This window comes from Kryptolebias marmoratus, linkage group LG9, assembly GCF_001649575.2.
Source record: "Kryptolebias marmoratus isolate JLee-2015 linkage group LG9, ASM164957v2, whole genome shotgun sequence".
NCBI classification, from domain to species: Eukaryota; Metazoa; Chordata; class Actinopteri; order Cyprinodontiformes; family Rivulidae; genus Kryptolebias; species Kryptolebias marmoratus.
The window spans coordinates 29,456,394-29,477,632 of record NC_051438.1 but is presented as its reverse complement, the minus strand read 5'-3'; the positions used below and the strand labels follow the sequence as shown (position 1 = coordinate 29,477,632).

Here is a 21,239-nt window from a genome sequence, read left to right as displayed (position 1 = left end):
TTTTTTTCTTGTTTTTTTGGTGACGGCCTGTATGAATGTTGAGCTATTTTCATTTAGAACGGTTTCCTCTGGTTATGGTTAACGCTTTCTGTGTGAACTTCTATTTCCTTAAATGGTCCTGTCTGTCACCTTCATTTAACCAGATAAAACTCCACTGACATCAACAACTCTTTTGCGGTTGTAACCTGGCCAAGAGACCCATAGCACATCTGTCCACATCTGTCCACATCTGTCCACATCTGTCCATCTGTCCACATGTCTATTCTTCCACAGGAAGTAAAGAAGAAGACTTACGGAGAGACATGCCGGGACATTCGTCTGCAGGACTAGAAGATGGAGAGACGCTGCAGACGGACGACAGCACAGAGACGAAGAGGAGCACCCCAACAATCAGCTTCATTCTTCTTCTGTGGTTTTTCTTTGATGTGTTTATGTCTCCAATGGTTTTATTCACAGCAGCTGCTTCCTGTTCCCTCCAGCTTATTCCCAGCTGCAGCAGTGGCACCGGTCCAGGCCAGTCTCAGTGGTACCAGTCCAGATCCGGTCCAGGCCAGTCTCAGTGGTACCAGTCCAGATCCGGTTCAGGAGAAGTCTCAGTGGGACCACAGTGGACCAGTTGTGGCGTGGCTCGCATCAACTCTGTGAAGCTCATCAGTTCTTCCTCTGAGCTAATTTCTTTCAACCCGCCCACTCTGTCGATGTTTTCCAGATGTGTGTGTGTGTGTGTGTGTGAGTGGAATGTGTGTCTCTGTGAGGACCTGGTGTCTCGGGTTTCAGCCACTCCTTCAGGGCTTTGCTCTTCCCTTCCTGTTGAGTCTGTAGAGGACTTTGGTCAGAGCTGGTGTGAGGACCGGGTCTGGGACAGCTTGACTCAGTGTCCTCACACGTATAGCAGCCTGTGACTCAGAGATGAGCTCTCAATAAACAGGAAATAGTATCTCTTATGAAGCCAAGTCACAGCTCACCTCGAGAAACAAGTCTTAGCAAATCTGATCAGAGACTCGGGGAACTACAGAGTCCCCGAGGAATGTAAACATGTAAACGGGACCTGTTTATATTCAGATAAACAGTTCTGTTCCTCTGCCGTTATTTACTGACCCGAGTGAGGTTCTACAAGTTGACCCAGTCCAAATGAAAAACTGAGGCTGAGATTCAATAAAAGGTGGAATATAGTTTTAGCTTTTAGTCATCTTTTTTTTTAAACTTTTATCTTATAGCTAGCCCTTTGCAACTTTAGCTATACTTTATGAGCTTTAGCGTTTAGCTAGTGTTCTGTTTGTTTTAACTTTAAAAATTCAAACTTTCCAGTTTTATAACAAATTCAGGCAATTGCCTCTTTGGTGTTTTTGTTTTGGATCGAAGGTTTTCAGCATTTAAAGCTCCTATTAAATTAAATTAAATTAAATTAAATTAAATTAAATTAAATTAAATTAAATTAAATTAAATTAAATTAAATTAAATTAAATTAAATTAAATTAAATTAAATTAAATTAAATTAAATTAAATTAAATTAAATTAAATTAAATTAAATTAAATTAAATTAAATTAAATTAAATTAAATTATCGTTTTTTCATGTGTCCAGCAGGGGGCGGTATTCTCATAAACTGGATTAACGTGACTTCTCGGGATTTATCGCGATATCTCAGTCAAATCTCGCCCACCTCAACATGAAAGCACATCACGCATGCGCCGTATAATAAATCTGCGCCTGCGCAGTGTGTCCTGGAGCACACAAACAGAGCCCGAACCTCCTCATCCAGCTTCTCTCAGGAGCCGAATCGGAACCGAAGACCGACAACCAACCGCCCAGAACCGAACCCTTTCCGGGATACCAGAGGCAAAAAAGGCGGGTTGGTCCTCCCGGAGTCCGGCAGTCTGCCCGCCCGCAGACAGGCACACGAACCGGGATGAAGCGGCCACCAGCGCCGCTAACAGCCGACGGTAAAGCACCGAGTCACGGAGCCGCCGAGCTTTAAAACGGGGTAATTTCAAACCGAACTTCGGAACAGAACGCGTGGTTCCACCGGTGGAGGCTTCCCGGAACCACGGTCCAGATGTTGGCCTCGTGATGATGCTCACAGCTGTCCTGATGTCCTCACAATACCTGCCAGACTGAACCCAGGGTATACTGGGACAGGCCGAGGACAGAAACAGGATCCAAGGGAAGATGCACATCTGGAGGACAATCAGACGCAAAAAACACACATCTGGAGGACGTTCCTAGACGGACTTTAACAACTGGAGGACATTCAGAGACAGATATTAACATCTGGATGACATTCAGAGACAGATATTAACATCAAGAGGACATTCAGAGAAAGACTTTACCATATAGAGGACATTTAGGGAAAGACTAACATCTTGAAGACATTCAGAGACAGATATTTACATCTGGATGACATTCAGAGACAGATATTAACATCTGGAGGACATTCAAAGACTGATATTTACATCTGGAGGACATTCAGAGACAGATATTAACATCTGGAGGACATTCAGAGACAGATATTTACATCTGGAGGACAAACAGTTTCCATGTAACGGACCAGAACAACAACATGGCACGCCACTGGTGGACCCGTTTCCCTGTCCCAGTGGTTCTGGTACTGGTCCAGATTGTCGTCCAGGCCCGCTTCGTGTCAGCGGCCCGCTCTGACAAGAACTTTTCGGAGGAGTATGTCGACGCCACGGTGAACGTCACGGTGTTGGACGCACGAGGAACCACCGTCCACATGATGAGCAGCGACGACGGGACGTACGGACAGAACTCCCCTAAAGTGGACACCAGGGGCGTGGTCATCGCACCTGCGCCGCATCACGGAGGTAGTGACATCACAGCGCACACCTGTCACATGTCCAGAACCTGAAGGGCAAACATGTCCCCAAACGCCCCTTTTGTATTAAACTCAGTTTAACTACTCTGTACTCAGGACTGTCCTCATGCTGGGGACGGGTCGGGACCGCAGGTGGGCCGGTCCAGAACTGTCCCCTCTTCTTCCTACTGGAAGGTGAACAGAATGAGGTTTTAGTGTCCTGGTGAAAAACGCTCAAACGTCCCTGGAAAAGATGTGGTCCTTGAAGGCAGCAGATGTAAAATCTCTGCTGGACTTTTCTGCAATAATACTGCCAACAGAACCTCGATCCGAGCCCAGAACCTTGATCCTAGCCCAGAACCATCACAGAACCCCGATCTAAGCCCAGAACCACGAGCAGTTCTGCTGGATGTTCCTCCAGCAGATGTTCCTCCAGCAGTTCTGCTGGATGTTCCTCCAGCAGAACGTTGCTCTGTCTGGTTTTATTGGTGCAGCTGAAGCTTTGTTGTTTCCATAGATGAACTGGACCAGAACCAGGCGTGGACCGGTGTGAGGTTCTGACAGTATGATAACTTTGGGCAAAACAAACAGTTCCATGATACTAAAAGCACAACTTTCATAAAGAATCTCATGAATTAAACCAAAATGTATTAATTATTACAACTGCTGCCTAAATTAAATCACAGACTGAGCAGAATGAAAATTTAAATGTTTTATTTTTTATGGCTTAATGACATCAGAGTTTTCTGCAGTTTGGATGTTTTTGTTCCATTTATTTCAGTTTATTTATATATTTATACAAACAAGTCCCAACAAGTCGTCTCAGGTCTGAACAGAAACATTTAGTAAAGTTTTCTATCTAAGGAAGCAGATTGAGCTGAATCTTCACTTCGTCTCAGTCTCCCATCCTGAGCAGCATGAAGGCGACAGTGGGAAGGAAAGACTCAAACCTCCAGCAGAACCAGAACCAGAACCAGAACCAGGCTCAGGACGAGTGGCCATCTGCTTCGACCAGCTGGGGTTAGAGAGGACAGGAAAGAGACACAGAATGACAGGTCCAGGTGGAGTTTCTATAGAATGAAAGAAAGAAAAACACACGTTAATGATAGAAATGATTACAAATACAAACATGGAGAATAGAGCGATTAAAGACAGCAGCAGAGGGAGGACATGTGGACAGTTTGTCCTCCAGCAGAGCCAAGGGAGAGCTCAGGAAACCCAAACCAACCCCGACTATAGGATTTATCATAAAGGAAAGTCTTAAAGTAGACAGAGTGTCAGCCTCACGTGTTTCAAAGGTTTTGTTCCAGTGTGTGTGTAGTTTAGGTGTTTCTGCTCCAGTGTGTGTGTAGTTTAGGTGTTTCTGCTCCAGTGTGTGTGTAGTTTAGGTGTTTCTGCTCCAGTGTGTGTGTAGTTTAGGTGTTTCTGCTCCAGTGTGTGTGTAGTTTGGGTGTTTCTGCTCCAGTGTGTGTGTAGTTTGGCTGTTTCTGCTCCAGTGTTTGTATACTTCGGCTGTTTTTGTTCCAGTGACTGTGAGTCTGTGTATGCAGCAGCAGCAGCAGCAGCAGCAGCAGCAGAGACACTGCAGAGGTTTTCGGCTCCTGAAGGACGGAGCGTCTCCGCTCTGAGGCGTCAGATTACAGTCAGCTGCTCCAAGGACACTGCAGCTTTGGTTGGAGCTGCAGCGTCACTGAAGCCCTTGGTCACTCTGTCCAAGTTTCAGTTCCTGTTTTTCAGACTAAAATGTTGAAACTTAACAGCATCTTCATATAAAACCTAAAAACTCACAAGGTTGTTACTAATCAGTTTGTACTGAGTCAATAAATCCATGCGAGTTTCTGTAGGGGACCACGAGGCTCAGATTCAGTTTTGGGACATTGTTTTACTCAGGAGTCCTGATCATCACCATGAATGTTGATGATCAGGACTTCTGATCTGGACTGATAGAAGAACATCTGTAACCATGGTTTATCTCCTCAGTGGTGGACCGGCAGGGCTGTGATCCAAACACCCGTTTCCTGGTTCCTCCCCGGACCGTCTACTGGGTGGCGCTGCTGCAGAGAGGGAACTGCACCTTCAGAGAGAAGATCCTGAAGGCCGTGACTTACAATGCCACGGCTGTCCTCATCTACAACAATTCCACCGACGGGACTGTCAAGATGGGCCACGAAGGTCAGAAGCTTCCTGGTTAGGTCTTTGTATGGACAGACTGTCCCCAGACCCTACAGGACTGACCCCAGACCCTACAGGACTGACCCCACACCCTACAGGACTGACCCCAGACCCAACAGGACTGACCCCACACCCTACAGGACTGACCCTGGACCAGCAGACCAGCAGAATCTAATTGAGAAACACCCTTGGAGGTAGAGGAGGGTAGATGAAGATAGTGTGTCTGATCAGCAGCTTCCTGACGATCGATGAGTCTAAATATAAACGTTTCGTATTGATTTCACTGTGACCTTATTGTGTGTCAGGATTCAGCCGGATGGAGGTTTTTATCATTTTTATTTTGTTGTTTTTTAATTAATTTGTAGGAAATTTTACCTGATTTTAAGAAATTCTTTAAGGTTCTGTTTAGGGGAAAAAAAAACTTAAATGTTTTTAAATAAATCTTAGGAAAAAACTTTAAGGTGTTCAGATTCCTGAACTCTGAATTTTCTCCAGAAAATAATTTATTGTGTTTTTGCTGCTGACCCGTGGAACTGGTTCTGAAGCAGAATCGGTCCCACGGTCTCAGTGGGACGGGTGTAATGTTCTGGTCCTGACTGTGGTTCTTTGTGCAGGTACTGGTGAGATCGTGGCTGTGATGATCACTGAAACTTACGGTAAAGAGATCCTGGCTCACCTGGATCGGAACCTGACGGTTCTGGTCTCTGTGGTGGTGGGTCAGCATGGTTCCAACAAGAACATGAACCGTGGCTCGCTGGTGTTCGTCTCCATCTCCTTCATCGTCCTCATGATCATCTCGTCAGCCTGGCTCATCTTCTACTTCATCCAGAAGATCCGTTACAGCAGCTCCCGCGACCGCAGCCAGGTGAGCAGCTAACGGGCTGACACACCGGCTAACAGGCTAACACACCGGCTAACAGGCTAACACAGCAGCTAACGGGCTAACACACCAGCTAACAGGCTAACACAGCAGCTAATGGGCTAACACAGCGGCTAACACAGCAGCTAACAGGCTAACTCACCAGCTAACAGGCTAACACACCAGCTAACACAGCAGCTAACAGGCTAACTCACCGGCTAACAGGCTAACACACCAGCTAACAGGCTAACACACCAGCTAACAGGCTAACACACCGGCTAACAGGCTAACACACCGGCTAACAGGCTAACACAGCAGCTAACGGGCTAACACACCGGCTAACAGGCTAACACAGCAGCTAATGGGCTAACACAGCGGCTAACACAGCAGCTAACAGGCTAACTCACCAGCTAACAGGCTAACACACCAGCTAACACAGCAGCTAACAGGCTAACACACCGGCTAACAGGCTAACACAGCAGCTAACGGGCTAACACACCAGCTAACAGGCTAACAAGCTGGCTATGAAGCTAACACGTGGCTAATTGCTACCGCTGAGCTCAGGGCCACTGGAGAACATGTTGGACAAGAGACGTCCAACTGACTCTGTCCAAAGTGATCATATTAAAGCAGCTAGAATCAATAAGATAAGATGTACAAAAAATAGATTCAGTAAAAACTCAAACCCTTTTCCTTTCAAAGAATGAACTCTTTTTAGGACCAGGCTCAGGGTTGAACACTGAAGTTGCTTCATGAATAACGGCTGCAGACAGGTGGTTGACCTTCAGGTGTGTCTCTGTGGTTCAGAGCCTGTGTTGATGTCTAACGCTCTGCTGTCTGTCTGTCAGCGTCGTCTCAGTGATGCAGCCAAGAAAGCCATCGGGAAGCTGACGACGAGGACGGTAAAGAGAGGAGACAAGGTAACACAGCTGGCAGGTGTTCCTCCTCTGACAGACGTGAATGTTAGAGATGAATATTTCTGCAGAAATGTTAAACGAGACCAGAGCAGCTCCTGCCTGAAACTCCAACTACCAAAAAATGCTTTTCTCTCAAGTCCAATCGTAATTTAGGACTTCCTTCTGTAAACATCTAAGGTACGACAGAGCCCACTTATTAGCTTTATTGTGAAAGTCCAGGCTCAGTCCTCTTCCTGTTCATCTGAATCGTGGACTGTGGAGGGTTTGGTCCTGAAGACGATGTTGGAACTTTAGTTTGAAAATCCAAACCTTTGACTCTTACTGTAAATAAGTATTTTCTAAAGATTCGGAGCAAACGTCTGTAGGACTGGTTGTTGGTTAAACTGCAGGTGAAAGTTTGGGTTTTAAGTCGGTTCTGCTCCGGTTCAAAGCACCAACCGGACTCTGACCCGGAACCACACAGAGTCTGAAATGATTCTGTTTTGTGTTTCTGTTGAAGGAAACGGATCCGGACTTTAACCACTGTGCCGTGTGTATTGAAGCGTACCAGCTGAACGATGTGGTCCGAATCCTTCCCTGCAAGTACGTCACCTGGTTCTGCCTTACAGAAACTGCTCAGAGGTGTTTGCAGGTGTGAAATCAGCGTCACTAACCTGCTCTCTTGCAGACATGTCTTCCATAAGGTGTGTGTGGACCCGTGGCTGAATGAGCACTGTACCTGTCCCATGTGCAAACTCAACATCCTCAAAGCTCTCGGCATCATGGTGAGTGAGCAGCTGCAGGACAGGTGTGTGTGTGTGTGTGTGTGTGTTAGCTGAGAATGTCCCGTGTCCTCTCCGCTCAGACCAGTCTTCCCTGTGTGGACACCGTGGTGTTGGACGTGGAGCGTCTGGGTGTCACTCAGCCACCCGGCAGCCAGAGGGCGCCACTGAACGACAGCAGCCAGCCGTCCATCAGCCTGGAGCCGCTAAGCCCCGCCCATCCCGAGACCACGCTCCGAACTCCTGCTGACATCACTGTTGCTGTTACAAGTAAGAGTCCACGACAAAAACACACAACAAAACACATTTTGTTTTAAAAACTGATGTTAAAGTGGAGCAATGTTGCAGCTGACATCACTTCAACTTAATACAGCAACTTCACCCCCGACATACAGCAACGTCACCCCAACATACAGCAACTTCACCCCGACATACAGCAACTTCACCCCGACATACAGCAACTGAACACGCAGACTCAGTTGTGGCTCAGAGGAGTAACAGTGGCTGTGTCGCCGGCTCACTTTGGAAATAAAACTGAATTGTTTTGGTGTTTTTGTTTTTGTCTCAGCAGGTGGGGGTCACTTCTTCAACAGGAGCGCCGTGTCTCCTCGTAACGTCGTCTGTGAGATGGAGCTGCCGGACATCCAGGCTCCTCTCGATCACTATGACGACAATAAGTCCTGAGACAGGTCGCCGTGGTTACAGCCGCACATCCTCAACACCGATCTACCTGCTGATGGACGCAGAACCTTTATGGACACAGGAAGTCCTCGAGGTGTTTCCTGTTGGGATGTGGGGTTGTTCTGGGTGGGGAGGTCTGGGTGTTTAACTGTCAATTACATAAAAAAAAAATACCACTAACATTTCTTAGAGTTTCCAGAAAAGTTCCCTAAAGTATTCTGGAGCTGGAACAAAGTTGCTTAAAAAGTTTTCAACTTTTAAATGTAAATTTGCTGGCAAATTTATGGAGGTCTTCAAAACTTTGGGTTTTTCTTCATGTTGCCCTTGTGAAGCCACAACACGGTTTCTGAAAGTGTGCCTGAATCGGTTTGGGTTTTCCGGAAACTTCCTAACAGGTTTGATGGGAAAAGACCCGGAAAAGTCTGTAAGAAGTTTTTCTTGAAATTCCTACTTAAAACCAGGAAGCAGCCAGAAGAAGAAGCTCCTGAGGTGCCTGATTTCTGAGGAAGTTAATGAGCTCAAAAGGTCCATAAGTGTCTCTTAAGTCTTTAACATGTTTTCAGTTCTTTCTGGAAAAGTACAAGTTCCTAAAAATGATCCTGGAAAAGTTCCTGAGTGCCTAACAAGGTTCCTGGGGTGGTTCCTGAAGTCGCACTTGGATTTTTGTGTTCCAAGCTTCTGAGCCCCAAAGAAGGTTCTGTGGGGTTCTGGAAAAGCTCCTGAGTTACGGGGTTTTACTAACCCCCATACTGGTCCTGGTCCTGACCCTCATACTGGTCCTGATCCTGATCCTGGTCCTGATCCTGACCCTCATACTGGTTCTGTTCCTTATCCTGATTCTGTTCCTGATCCTGGTCCTGGTCCTGGTCCTGACCCTGACCCTAACACTGGTCTTGTTACAGATCGGCGCTCCTTGTCGTCGTCACTGACGGACCGTGTTCTTTTTCTTTTGCATCGTGTGGGAACCAGAACCAGCCTGAATCCTGAACTTGGACCTGGACCCCCTGGAGGACCGGTCCTTAGAACTTTGACTGACGATGATCCCTCTGTACTGAAAACTGTCTTTTGAACCAAGACTTTTAGATCCGAAGGAGCAGTCCAACATTTCTTTAAACCTCCAGCTGTTTGGGGTTCTGTAACATCTGGACCGGTCTGGGTTCTGTGACCACACAGAGATTTAAAGAAACATTCCCACATTTTTAAACAGCTTTGTGCCCCTTTTTGATTTATTGTTTTAGTAAATGAGCGAGTTTTCAGGTGAATTATTGCTCAGCTTAAAGCAGAAAACTCTGTAGAAATATACAGATGTTATCTCCAGCTGTTAGCTCCAGCTGTTAGCATCGCCTTTTATCTCTTGACATTAGCTCCAGATGTTAGCACCAGGCTTTAGCTCTGCATGTTATCTCCAGATGTAATGTATGAATGTGACCTCCTGATGTTAGCTCCAGATGTGGGACAGTGTGAGTATAGTTTTAAACCACCCGCTGAAACCAGAACCCCGACCAGAACCCCGACCCGCAGCTCCACAGCAGAGTCAGTTTCTGCTCCTCTGTAGGTTTCCTGAAGTGACGGACTGCTCCTTTAAAGTTATAACCTACAGCTTGTGAATTATCAGCGTGTGAAAATAATCCGTATATAAACAGCATTATACAATCTATAATCTGACTGATTAATCGATATTATCTCTAAGTGACCTGAAGATGTCCTGAGGGACACTCAGCTGCTGTGTGATGATGATGATGATGATGATGATGAAGAAGGGTGTGTGATGCTTCCAGTCCACTGTGTCTTTACTGCCGCAGCATCTACTGTCATTAAAGTGTTGGTTCGTCTGCAAACTCTGTGTTTTTCACTTTCATCCATCGGTGTATTTTCTAACCCGACCCAGGAACGGAGAGTTGAAGCTGAAGCAGACCCAGCGCCCCCTGTAGGCTGGCTGCGGTGTCAGTTTAACTCCATGTAAACAAATGATGAGAAAAGAAAAACACACCTCAGTCCTTCGTGGTGTAAACTCCAGAACCACAGCTTGGCAGCGTCTGTAAACCGGATACTATGGCTTCACTTTTACCCAGCAGGAGGAGGCGGAGATGCTTCGGCCATCTTTGGTTTCAGCTTTAAGTTTCCATGTGGTGTTTGCTTCCATCTTATCATGTCTCCATCAGTTCTGAGGCTCAGGCAGGAGAAAAACACGAAACAAGACCTCGTTTTCCTTCAGGAGGACCTGAGACAGCAGAGCGGGGGGTTTGTTCGAGAAGCTGGAACTGAGTTAATAAAACAACTTAAAAAGGGCAGAACTACAGCTGAAATTAACAACAGCAAAGAGCTAAAGCTAGCAATACAGAAGCTACAAGCTAAATGTAGCCAAAAGTTAGCTGAAGGCAGAACAGTAGCTAAAAGTAGAGCAACAATATATATATATATATATATATATATATATATATATATATATATATATATATATATATATATATATATATATATATATAAACAAACAGCACAAAATCTGCAGGTAGTTTGAAATAAATGCAGGTGTAAAAAAAAACAGTTCACACAATGATTTAGTTGGTCTTTATTTTAACAGGTCTAGAAATGCAACAGTTAGAATTCATATTTTCCTCTGTGAAAATCCATCTTATCTGGAGTCCTGATCGTAGAAGAACATCAGGGTCCAGTTTGATTCTGCGGTCCAAATCCTTGATTTCCTCCTCCTTTTATTAATAATAATAATGGGACTGGTTCTGTAGAACACTGGGGTTCGGTTCTGATCAGATCCAGGATCGGTTCTGTTTCTAACTGATGGCGAAAACCGAATTTTCCTGAGATTTGTGGTCATTATATAAAAATGCATAAATTTCGTTGTTGTGACGTCATGACGCACAGCGCAAAGAGGGCGTGGCCTGACGTGTTACACCCGGAAATGATGTGAAATCATCAGACTCTCTGAAAACAACATCCGAACCAGAACCAGACGGGACGTGTTCCCGCCTAGCAGAACCGGGCCGAGATGTGGATCGAACCGGAGGAGGTTCTGTTGGCCGGAGCTCTGTGGGTGTCCGAACGGGCCAACCCGTTCTTCGTCCTGCAGAGGAGGAGGGGGCACGGCCGGGGAGGGGGGCTGTCCGGTGAGTTCGTTTCGGTTCGGGCTCACTCTGTGGGCTGGCTTGGTTCCGTCTGAGCGGTCCAGTCCGGTTCCAGCGGTTCTATTGGGATAAAACGTCCTGAACCCCGAGAGTTCGGTTCTGTCAGCTGTTCCTGCAGGTTCTGTTTACCTGAGCAGAGTTCCGCAGCATAGATTTCATTTCACTCAGTTCAGAACCAGAGACCCAGTTCAGAGGTCAGGACCGGTTCGACTGAAGCATTTGATCAGAACCTGTAATAATCACAGAGAGTGACGTCACCGCGGATCAGCTGACAGAAATTGATCTGAAGCCACGTGATAATGTTGTGCCATGTGTTTACTTGCGGGGGTCAAAGGTCACTGCTGAGTCCACTCACCTGTTCTCCAGGTTCTGATCCCCCGATCCGACCCACTGCGATCAGAAATCTGTTCTCTGGTTCTGAGTCAGAGTGAGCAGAACCAAACCCACAAAATGTGGGACTGAGTCAACTTCCTGAGGACTGAGTCATCTTCATGGACCCGCAATCTGAGACAGGACAGTTCTGATGGACCCACCTCAGAACCTCCTCAGAACCTCCTGAAGAGGTTTTATCTCCTGACATGGAAACCGTCTTTAATGCGAGGACATGTCAGAAACATGTTTGGGTTCCGGTTCAGCTAGTTGACCTGGTTTTCTCGTGTCTCTGCAGGTCTCCTGGTTGGGACTCTGGATGTGGTTCTGGACTCGAGTGCCAGGGTGGCTCCGTACAGGATCCTGCTGCAGACCGCCGACTCTCAGATCTACTGGAACATCGCCTGCGGTGAGGCGGCTGGACCTGGAAAACCAGGGAATCATCTGAATCGGGTTTTTTCACCCTCAGCTGTGTCTTGCAGGTTCAAACAGGAAGGAGATCACAGAGCACTGGGATTGGCTGGAAGCCAACTTGCTGCAGACAGTCTCCATCTTTGATAACGATGAAGATGTCATCACCTTTGTCAAAGGAAAGATTTCTGTAAGTCTCAGGCTGTGTGTGTTCTTGTCAGGCTGGTTTTGCTGTCCTGGCTTCCTGTTTGAGTGATGTCACTTCCTGCAGGGCATCATAGCGGAGGAGAAGCGGCTGAAACAGAGCGAGGAGCAGGAGGAGGATAGCGGCAAGTTTCGGGAGGCGGAGCTGAAGATGAGGAGGCTCTTCGGGATGCCTGAGGAAGAGAAGCTGGTGAACTATTACTCCTGCAGCTACTGGAAGGGTCGCGTGCCGCGGCAGGGCTGGCTCTACCTGTCCGTCAATCACCTGTGCTTCTACTCCTTCCTGCTGGGAAAGGAAGGTGCGAGCAGCCAATCACAGGCCAGCATTCACCACGCAGTCTTTGCCGTCATGGCGCTCATGCTTTTCTGTCTGCTCCCTGTGTCCTCAGTGACTCTGGTGGTGCAGTGGACGGAGGTGATCCAGCTGGAGAAGAACGCCACCCTTCTGTTTCCGGAGAGCGTCCGTGTGAGCACCCGGGACACCGAACATTTCTTCTCCATGTTCCTCAACATCAACGACACCTTCAAGCTGATGGAGCAGCTCGCCAACATCGCCATGCGCCAGCTGCTGGACAACGAGGGCTTCGCCGCCGACCGCTCGCTGCCCAAACCCTGCAAGACGCTGAAGAACGTCTCGGCGCTGAAGAGGTCTCACTCTGTCTGAAACTCTGAGTCTCCCTCTCTGACATATCTGACCTTTGACCTGATGTTCTCTAACGACAGGGATTTCGACGCCCGGGCCAAGAACGAGCGTTACCGGGCCATGTTCCGTCTGACGCAGGACGAGCGGCTGGACGGACACACGGACTGCACGCTGTGGACGCCGTTCGCTAAGAGACACGTGGTGGGACAGCTGTTCATCTCCAACAACTACATCTGCTTCAACAGCCGAGAGGAGGACCTGTGTCAGCTCATCATCCCGCTCCGAGAGGTAAGGATGAGACCTGGGTCCGGTTCTGTTCATCCCGCTCCGAGAGGTAAGGATGAGACCCGGGTCCGGTTCTGTTCATCCTGCTCCGAGAGGTAAGGATGAGACCCGGGTCCGGTTTTGTTCATCCCGCTCCGAGAGGTAAGGATGAGACCCGGGTCCGGTTCTGTTCATCCCGCTCCGAGAGGTAAGGATGAGACCTGGGTCCGGTTCTGTTCATCCCGCTCCGAGAGGTAAGGATGAGACCCGGGTCCGGTTCTGTTCATCCTGCTCCGAGAGGTAAGGATGAGACCTGGGTCTGGTTCTGTTCATCCTGCTCCGAGAGGTAAGGATGAGACCCGGGTCCGGTTCTGTTCATCCCGCTTTGAGTGCAGCCTCTACGTGTTTCATCAAACTGTATTCTGGTCATTTTACCCAGAATCCTCTGCTCCTCAGGTGTCCATTGTGGAGAAGGCAGACAGCAGCAGTGTCCTGCCGTGTCCCGTCTCCATTAGCACCAAGAATAAGATGAACTTCCTGTTCGCCAACCTCAAAGACAGAGACTTCCTGGTTCAGCGCATCTCTGACTTCCTGCAGCGAACCCCAGACAGCTCGTGGGGCGACACCAACCCGCTGTCTCTGATTGGCTCCTCGGTACGCCAATCACAGCTCACATTCAAGTCCCCCTCAGAATCCCATCGTCACGTTCTTTTTGTTTTCAGGCCTCCTCTGACTCCGCCCACAAGGGCCGCCATTACCACCCCGGCCTGCCGACAGCCAGCCAGAGTCTGCTGCAGCTGTACCACCGAGACGCTCCGGAGGACCTGGGACCCAAAGCTGTGAGTACCCTCAGACAACGAGGACTGTCTCTGCCGAGGAGACTCTGACCCGGCCGCACCTCCTTCCTCCTGCAGATGAAGGAAAAGATGAAGGAGGAGGCGTGGAACATCCATTTCTCAGAGTTCGGTCGAGGCGTCTGCATGTACAGAACCTCCAGAACCAGAGAACTCGTTCTGAACGGGATACCAGAACGTCTGAGAGGGGAGCTGTGGCTGCTGTTCTCTGGTCAGTGTTTATTCCTTCGTTTAGGAATCTGAGGTTAGTCCTTCTGTCCTGTCCTCACCTGTTGTCCTGTCCACCTGTCTGTCCAGGTGCTCAGAACGAACTGGCGTCCCACCCTGGTTACTATGGCGACTTGGTGGAGCAGGCCATGGGGCTCTGCTCGTTGGCTACGGAGGAGATTGAGCGCGACCTCCACCGCTCGATGCCTGAACACAGAGCCTTCCAGAACGAGATGGGGATCGCTGCTCTGCGTCGCGTCCTCACCGCCTACGCCCACCGAAACCCGGGCATCGGATACTGCCAGGTAAGATCCAGAACCACAACCTCAGACTCAAAACCATGTAACCACCCACCGAAACCCAGGGGTCGAACGCTACCAGGAAAACCAAGAAGCCAAGCAGACTTTGATGGTCCCAGAACCGAAGCTGAGCCTGAGCAGAACTAGATCTAGTTACACACACAAGCCTTAACCCTTTCCAACAGGTGAGGTGACATTCCTCGTACCGAAAGCTAGTTTTAGAATCCTAAGGTGTTGATTTCTGGCCGTAGGCAAGTTTCCCATAAAATGGGTCAATAATTGAGACATCCTGAACTTCCGGATTATCCCACACAGCTGCTTGTTCTGGTTCCGTTCTGATGGAAACATCTTTTAGGATGACAGATTTATGCTTGTTTCAGAACAACAATTGCTAACTCAAACAGATGTGTTCTTTCTTTAGGCGATGAATATCGTCACCTCCGTCCTGCTGCTCTACTGCACTGAGGAAGAGGCCTTCTGGCTTCTGGTGGCCCTCTGTGAGCGCATGCTGCCCGACTACTACAACACCAGGGTCGTAGGTCAGTAACACCGGTTTGAGAAGATCAGAGTCTGGAACAGAACTGAGGATTGGGGTCTGAAACAGCACAGGGGTTTGTAACAGCACCAGGGTCTTGATTGGGACCAGGAACTGGGTTTTGAAAGAAACCAGGGTCTGTGACAGAATTCCTATTCAGCACTGGGTCCAGAGTCTTAACCAGAACTTGGGTCTTGACCAGCACTGGGAGTTTGAACAGAACCAGGCATGGTCTGGAAGGTTGGGGTCCAGACTCAGACCACAGGAGGGTTCTGTCTCATTGGGTTTGTGTCTCTGCAGGGGCTCTGGTGGACCAGGGCGTGTTTGAAGACCTGACCCGGGCTTTCCTCCCCCAGCTCTACGACCACATGCAAGAACTGGGAGTCATCTCCACCATCAGCCTGTCGTGGTTCCTCACGCTCTTCCTGTCTGTGATGCCATTCGACAGCGCCGTCCTATTGGTCGACTGCTTTTTCTACGAGGGAATCAAAGTCACTTTCCAGGTACCGACCCACGCTGACTTTAACAGAACCAGCACCAAAGAACTGTTTTCCCAGACTTTTCCCACTCTGACCATTGCAGGTGGCACTGACTGTTCTTCATGACAACATGGAGGCTCTGCTGTCCTGTAGCGACGAGGGCGAGGCCATGACCATCCTGGGCAGGTAGGATTAAGACCTGCTTCAGACTTGGTTCACTTCCTGTCCAGACCTGCTTCAGATTCAGGATCAAGTAGAAGAAAATAAGAATAAGCGTACTGTCTCATACCTGTCCTGCAGGTACCTGGATAATGTTGTGAATAAGCAGACTGTGGCTCCGCCCATTCCTCACCTGCACGCCTTGCTGACAAGCGGAGACGACCCTCCACCTGAGATCGACGTCTTCGACCTCATCAAGTCATCCTATGAGGTCAGAGTGATGTCATTAACACCTGCTGTGTGATCACCTTTATTGCTCTGTTAGAATCGGCTCAGTCTAAATCCTGGAGCCGCCGTGGCCCAGTCTAATTCCTGGTCATTATCTGAGTCGAAGGAAGTTTCTCTTTTTCTTTGCAGAGGTTTGGCAGCCTGCGCTCTGATGTCATTGAGCAGATGAGGTTCAAGCAGAGGTTAAAGGTCATCCAGTCTCTGGAGGACACGGCCAAGCGGAGCGTGGTGGGTGTTGAGCCGTTTTTGAGTTCACGTGACACTCTGCTCTCCTGACGTCTCAGTTTCCTCGAGCCATGAGTCACCAGCTTGACTAAGCTATGAATGAATGCTAATGCTAACATGGAAATGAGGACATGGGTCACAGGTGTGTGTCTCCGCAGGTGAGGGCAATGATGACAGAGTCGGCGTTCAGCATCGAGGAACTCGAAGAACTCTACTGCCTCTTCAAGGTCAGGAGGAACTTTAAGATGTTCTTAAACAGTTCAGATACTCCATCTCTGAGGTCTCTGTCCCCCGCAGGTCTTTGTCCCAGTCAGGTCTCTCTCTGTCCCCTGCAGGTCTTTGTCCCCTGCAGGTCTAACCTGTCTGTCTCTGTTTCTGACCTGGTTTAGTCCAAACACATGACCAGCTGTTACTGGGGCTCCAGCAGCTCTGCAGCCGAGCGCCATGATCCCAGTCTGCCGTACCTGGAGCAGTACCGGATCGACCCGGTTCAGTTCGCTCAGCTCTTCTTGGCGCTCACTCCCTGGGTCTGTGGAAGCCACACCCCCATTCTGTCATCCCGCCTCTTCCGGCTCCTGGATCAGAACCAGGACGGGCTTGTGAATTTTAAAGAGTTCATCACCGGACTCAGTGAGTCTGACCCAGATCCTGATAGCAGAAACATGCCTGGTTCCGCCTGGACCCGGTCTCACCTGAGTGTTTGTGTTTCTGCAGGTGGGATGTACCATGGAGACATGACAGAAAAACTGAAGCTGTTCTACAAGCTCCACCTCCAGCCAGGTAACGACTCACCTGGAGCACAGTTTCTGAGCAGAACAGAACCCACGATCACACAGTGCTGATCCTGATCCAGTCTGACCAGAACATGTGACCTGTTGCACTGACCCAACCTCCCTGCTTCCATTCTCACGTAGGACTGGTTGGGTCATTGTCTCCTGGGAATCGTTGGGTTGTTGTCTCCTGGGAATCATTGAGTTGTCTCCTGGGACTGGTTGGGTCGTTGTCTCCTTCGAATCGTTGAGTCCTTGTCTCCTGGGACTCGTTGGGTCGTTGTCTCCTGGGAATCGTTGGGTCGTTGTCTCCTGGGAATCGTTGGGTCGTCTCCGGGGACTCGTTGGGTCGTTGTCTCCTGGGAATCGTTGGGTCGTTGTCTCCTGGGAATCGTTGGGTTGCTACCTTTTTGTTGTGTCGTCGTTTACCGGGTCTTCTTTGACTTGTGGGCTTGTTGTCTTTGGTGACCCGGGTCGTGGTCTATTAGGACTTGTTGGTCTGTTGTCCATTAGGACACACTGGGTTGCGGTCGGTCTGCCTCTCTGGGACAGGAGACGCTTTCAGGGACAGTAATGTTTGGACAGATGGAGCTGAAGGTTTTTAAATGTTCATGTTTGTTTCCTTTGTTGCAGCTCTTTGTCCTCAGGAGGCGGAGTCTGCGTTGGAAGCCACACAGTTCTTCACCGAGGACGAAGCAGGAGGTGCGCCGTCTCACACACACACACACACACACACACACACTCACACACACACGCACAGGTTGTTTGTTTCCTCCTGCTCTCCAACTCTACAGAAACTGAACTTTCATTAATAAGCTCTGTCTGCTGCCTCCTTTTCCTCCTCCTCTTCTTCCTGATGTTTCCTCCAGAATCTTCCTTCCTGTCTGATTTGGACTTTTTACGGCAGCAGGAAGTGACATCAGGTTTGTATCTTTTTGATTTAATCAAACCTGCGCCCTGTACTACGGAGCAGGATTAGCGTCTGTCGAGGTGACTTTAGATCCAGTTTGGGGTTTTCAGCGTCACAAAGCTGGTTACCACGGTAACTGATGCTGGACTCATAGTAAGCCGACCTGGTCAGAACCGCTGAACCTGATCCCTCACTGTCAGGATTAGTTTATCAGGATCTTCTAAAGAAATCCTGGATATGTTAAACCTGCTGGCAGACCTGATTTCTCACTGGCCCCGCCCACAGACAGTGATGTTACACCACTGGGCCCTTTCCATAAACCGAGATTTTCTGATTTTAGTAAACTAGTTATTTGCCTAGTTTGGGCTAACTAACCAGAGTTTACCTGTTGAGCCCAGGTCAGACTCTTCTTCCTGTTTCTCTTCTTTTGGTGATGATGATTTTCCTCTGGACAGGCGAGGAGGTGAAGGATGCTGGAGGAGAAGAAGAGGAGAAGAAAGGTAATTGAACCGCCCCCTCATGACGCAGATGTGGACTGCCTCACCTGTTCTCATCTATCCCATTTGGTCTCACCTGTGTCCTCTCTTTTCACCTCTTCTCACCTGTTCCCACCTGTCTTCATCTCTTCCCACCTGTTCCCACCTGTCTTCGTCTCTTCTCACCTGTTCCCACCTGTCTTCGTCTCTTCTCACCTGTTCCCACCTGTCTTCATCTCTTCTCACCTGTTCCCACCTGTGTGCTGTCTCAGAGGTGAAGGACTACAGGTACTATCTGAGGATGTGGGCCAAAGAAAAGGAGGCCAAGAAAGAGACGATTAAAGACCTGCCCAGGATGAACCAGGTGAAGTGTGCCACAGGTGAACAGGTACAGGTGAGTGTGACAGGTGTGTTTACCTGTGTGTTTACCTGTATGCGTGCAGGAGCAGTTCATTGAGTTCTGTAAGACGCTGTACAACATGTTCAGCGAGGAGCCGTCCGAGCAGGAGCTCTATCACGCCATCGCCACCGTCGCCAGCCTGCTGCTGCGCATCGGGGAGGTCGGGAAGAAGTTCAGCAACGGCGGCAAGAAGCCAGAGACTCAGGCCCCGCCCATCCGCCTGCAGCAGGAGGAAGGGCCCAGCAGGGGAGCGTCAGCGGACGCGGAGGTGTGCCAGGCTCTTGCCGACGCCCAGCTGGAGCCTCTGGTGCCACAAACACCCGACGAGGAAACCAAAGACGACACGTCGGTGTCGTCGTACTCGGTGGTGAGCTTCGGCTCGCTGCCGTGCGAGGACATCGCCGACGACACTGTGCTGATTGGCTGCGAGCAGAGGCAAGGCAGCACGTTGGATGCTGATTGGTCAATCACCTTCGAGCAGGTGCTTGCGTCGCTGCTGACAGAGCCGGCACTTGTCAGCTACTTCGAGAAGAAGACGGACATTCAAGCCAAGATGGCTGCTTGTAAGGCTCAGAGGGTTGTGGAGCGCCAGATAAGCTCCGCCTCCGACCAGGAAGTCACCCAGCACTCCACCTGATCATGTGTGTCTACCTCACCCCATACAGGTAATTAATCAACTAATCACGTGATTGGCATGCTTGATGATGTCATTCTGACAGAGGCCCTGATTGGCTGATTGGTCACTGACCTGTGACATCATCATGAAGCGACTTCCTGCAGGGGTTTCACTGTAAAAGCTTTTAAAACAAACACATTTATGGGCTCTTATTGTGAAAGAGAAGCATTAAGTGTTACAGTATTGATCCTGAGGTCTGACCTGGAGTCTCTGCAGGACCAAACAGTCAACAGGTGATCAGGTGAGCAGGTAACACACCTGCAGACACCGTCGGTCACATAAACCCTCAGTCAGCTGATTTACACCTTTATTGTCATTGATTTTTAAGAAAGAGTGACTGACAGAAATCAAGTTCAGTGTTTATTCAGCCTTTTATTTTGAAGGACGCCATTTTTCCGTTTCCTGTTTCTAACTGTTTACTCGTCTTCACTGTTTATTTGCCTGCTTTTAAATCTGTTATATTGATCTGTACTCTGATGTTCTAATAAAAACTGAGGGAATTCATCTTTTGTAGTGTCAAATTACTTCTGTTTGTTGGTTTTATAAGTATGTTTTGTTTATTTTAAAGCTCTTGTTTGTTTTGTTGCGTTCTGCCGTCAAGCAGCAGAAATCAGTGACTGATTAAATTATTGATCAGACCTTTTCTTCAGCTGTTAACAGAAAACACGAGGCGTCCTCGTATTCATTTATAAATAAAACCTGTACGAACAAATACTAATTTGTTTCAGTAATCAGGGAAAGTAGGTAAAGTTTCTCTTTTATTGTTGTTATTTATGAAGGAGAAAGATTTTTTTTTTAAGAGTAGCCCTAACAAAAGAGATCTGTGATTTCTGATTAAATAAAGAAATATAGAAATTAAATTTATAGTTTTTAGGTCTCGTCCTCCTGCCGGCAGGGGGCGCGCTCTGTGACGTCAGCATGACGCGACGTTCAAACAGACCCGCGAAAACACAGCGACCGTGCAGCCGAACCAGAACCAGGACCAGAACTCGAACTCGGACTGCGGCTGTCTGTCCGACATGGTCCAAGAGTTTCACGTCGTCAGGTGCTGCAGCTGTGAGAGCTTTCAGGTCCAACAGGTAACCCGGAAGTACCGGAGCTAACTCGGTGCTCTTTATTGACCTGAGCAGGTAAATTGTGTTTAATTTGCCCTGGATTTTGTCTGTCAGGTGAAGAAGGTGAGGAAGTGGACCTGTAAGCTGTGTGGACAGAAACAGTCGCTGCTGAAGGTTAGAGTTAAACTTATTGATCAAATTCACACGGGGGCGGTTCCGTCCTGGTACCAACACCTGTCCTGGGTGATCTGATCCACACCTGGACTCTGATTGGTTGGGATCTTGATTGACAGGAGTTCGGGAGGGGATCTGGGCCTGACTGTCGTCGTCACGTCCAGAAGCTGAACGCCAGGAGAGGAGCCCTGATTGACGAGCAGGAGCGCCGCACCTGGTCGCTATGGTAACCACCCAGTCCCACCTTGCCGCGTGCACGCGCCACTGGCTTTTCTTTGTTTGGTTAGTTCTGATCGGCGTTGGACTTCAGACCATCAGAACCTGGTCCAGGTTGATTAGAGATAACATCCAGAGGCCAAAGGTTCTGTTTGACCCAATCAGCTGCGTGAAAATGAGCCGATCACAAGATTGACGTGTTTCAGAACCTTTTATAGTTTAGAGAGGATGACGTCATCAGAACTCAGGTTTTCAGAAGCACCAGAAACAACCCCCCCCCC

General features: G+C 48.7%; 3 protein-coding genes across 4 annotated transcripts in view; all 3 read left to right on the top strand.

Moving 5' to 3' along the window:
- The first annotated feature begins 1,715 nt into the window (after positions 1-1,715).
- On the top strand, positions 1,716-10,055 carry rnf130 (ring finger protein 130). Of its 2 annotated transcripts, none has more exons than XM_017438029.3 (8): positions 1,716-2,824; positions 4,795-4,986; positions 5,601-5,851; positions 6,694-6,765; positions 7,262-7,344; positions 7,430-7,526; positions 7,607-7,793; positions 8,095-10,055. In XM_017438029.3, exons 1-8 carry the CDS (start codon positions 2,560-2,562, stop codon positions 8,205-8,207), a joined length of 1,260 nt encoding a protein of 419 aa, XP_017293518.1. In that variant the 5' UTR covers positions 1,716-2,559; the 3' UTR covers positions 8,208-10,055. The 2 variants fall into 2 exon arrangements, with proteins under 2 accessions (XP_017293518.1, XP_017293517.1); XM_017438028.3 differs by having other exon boundaries at positions 8,092-10,054.
- Positions 10,056-11,208: 1,153 nt separating this feature from the next.
- Positions 11,209-20,017, top strand: LOC108248971 (TBC1 domain family member 9B). The gene is given in 23 exon segments (XM_025011078.1): positions 11,209-11,326; positions 12,012-12,122; positions 12,196-12,314; positions 12,396-12,627; positions 12,718-12,976; positions 13,052-13,259; positions 13,692-13,998; positions 14,001-14,074; positions 14,150-14,300; positions 14,387-14,601; positions 15,017-15,134; positions 15,431-15,633; positions 15,713-15,795; positions 15,910-16,039; positions 16,186-16,284; positions 16,440-16,508; positions 16,671-16,911; positions 16,996-17,061; positions 17,685-17,753; positions 17,921-17,974; positions 18,417-18,461; positions 18,710-18,801; positions 18,881-20,017. Coding segments are annotated over 23 exon segments (3,657 nt in total). The 3' UTR covers positions 19,475-20,017.
- A 401-nt stretch (positions 20,018-20,418) lies between these two features.
- The window catches only part of mrnip (MRN complex interacting protein), a 2,440-nt gene continuing 1,619 nt past the window's right edge, over positions 20,419-21,239 (top strand). Inside the window, exons 1-3 of the mRNA XM_017438060.3 lie at positions 20,419-20,592; positions 20,683-20,742; positions 20,862-20,968. Coding sequence (XP_017293549.1) covers positions 20,533-20,592; positions 20,683-20,742; positions 20,862-20,968 — 227 coding nt within the window. The 5' untranslated portion in view covers positions 20,419-20,532. The remainder of the gene's footprint in view (positions 20,593-20,682; positions 20,743-20,861; positions 20,969-21,239) is intronic.

Bases quoted from the DNA above. Each gene is read 5' to 3' on its own strand.
- rnf130 (XM_017438028.3), top strand. From the start codon at position 2,560: ATGGCACGCCACTGGTGGACCCGTTTCCCTGTCCCAGTGGTTCTGGTA. The intron at 2,825-4,794 runs GTAGTGACATCA...TTATCTCCTCAG, and splicing joins ACCTGCGCCGCATCACGGAG to TGGTGGACCGGCAGGGCTGT. The intron at 7,527-7,606 runs GTGAGTGAGCAG...CTCTCCGCTCAG, and splicing joins TCAAAGCTCTCGGCATCATG to ACCAGTCTTCCCTGTGTGGA.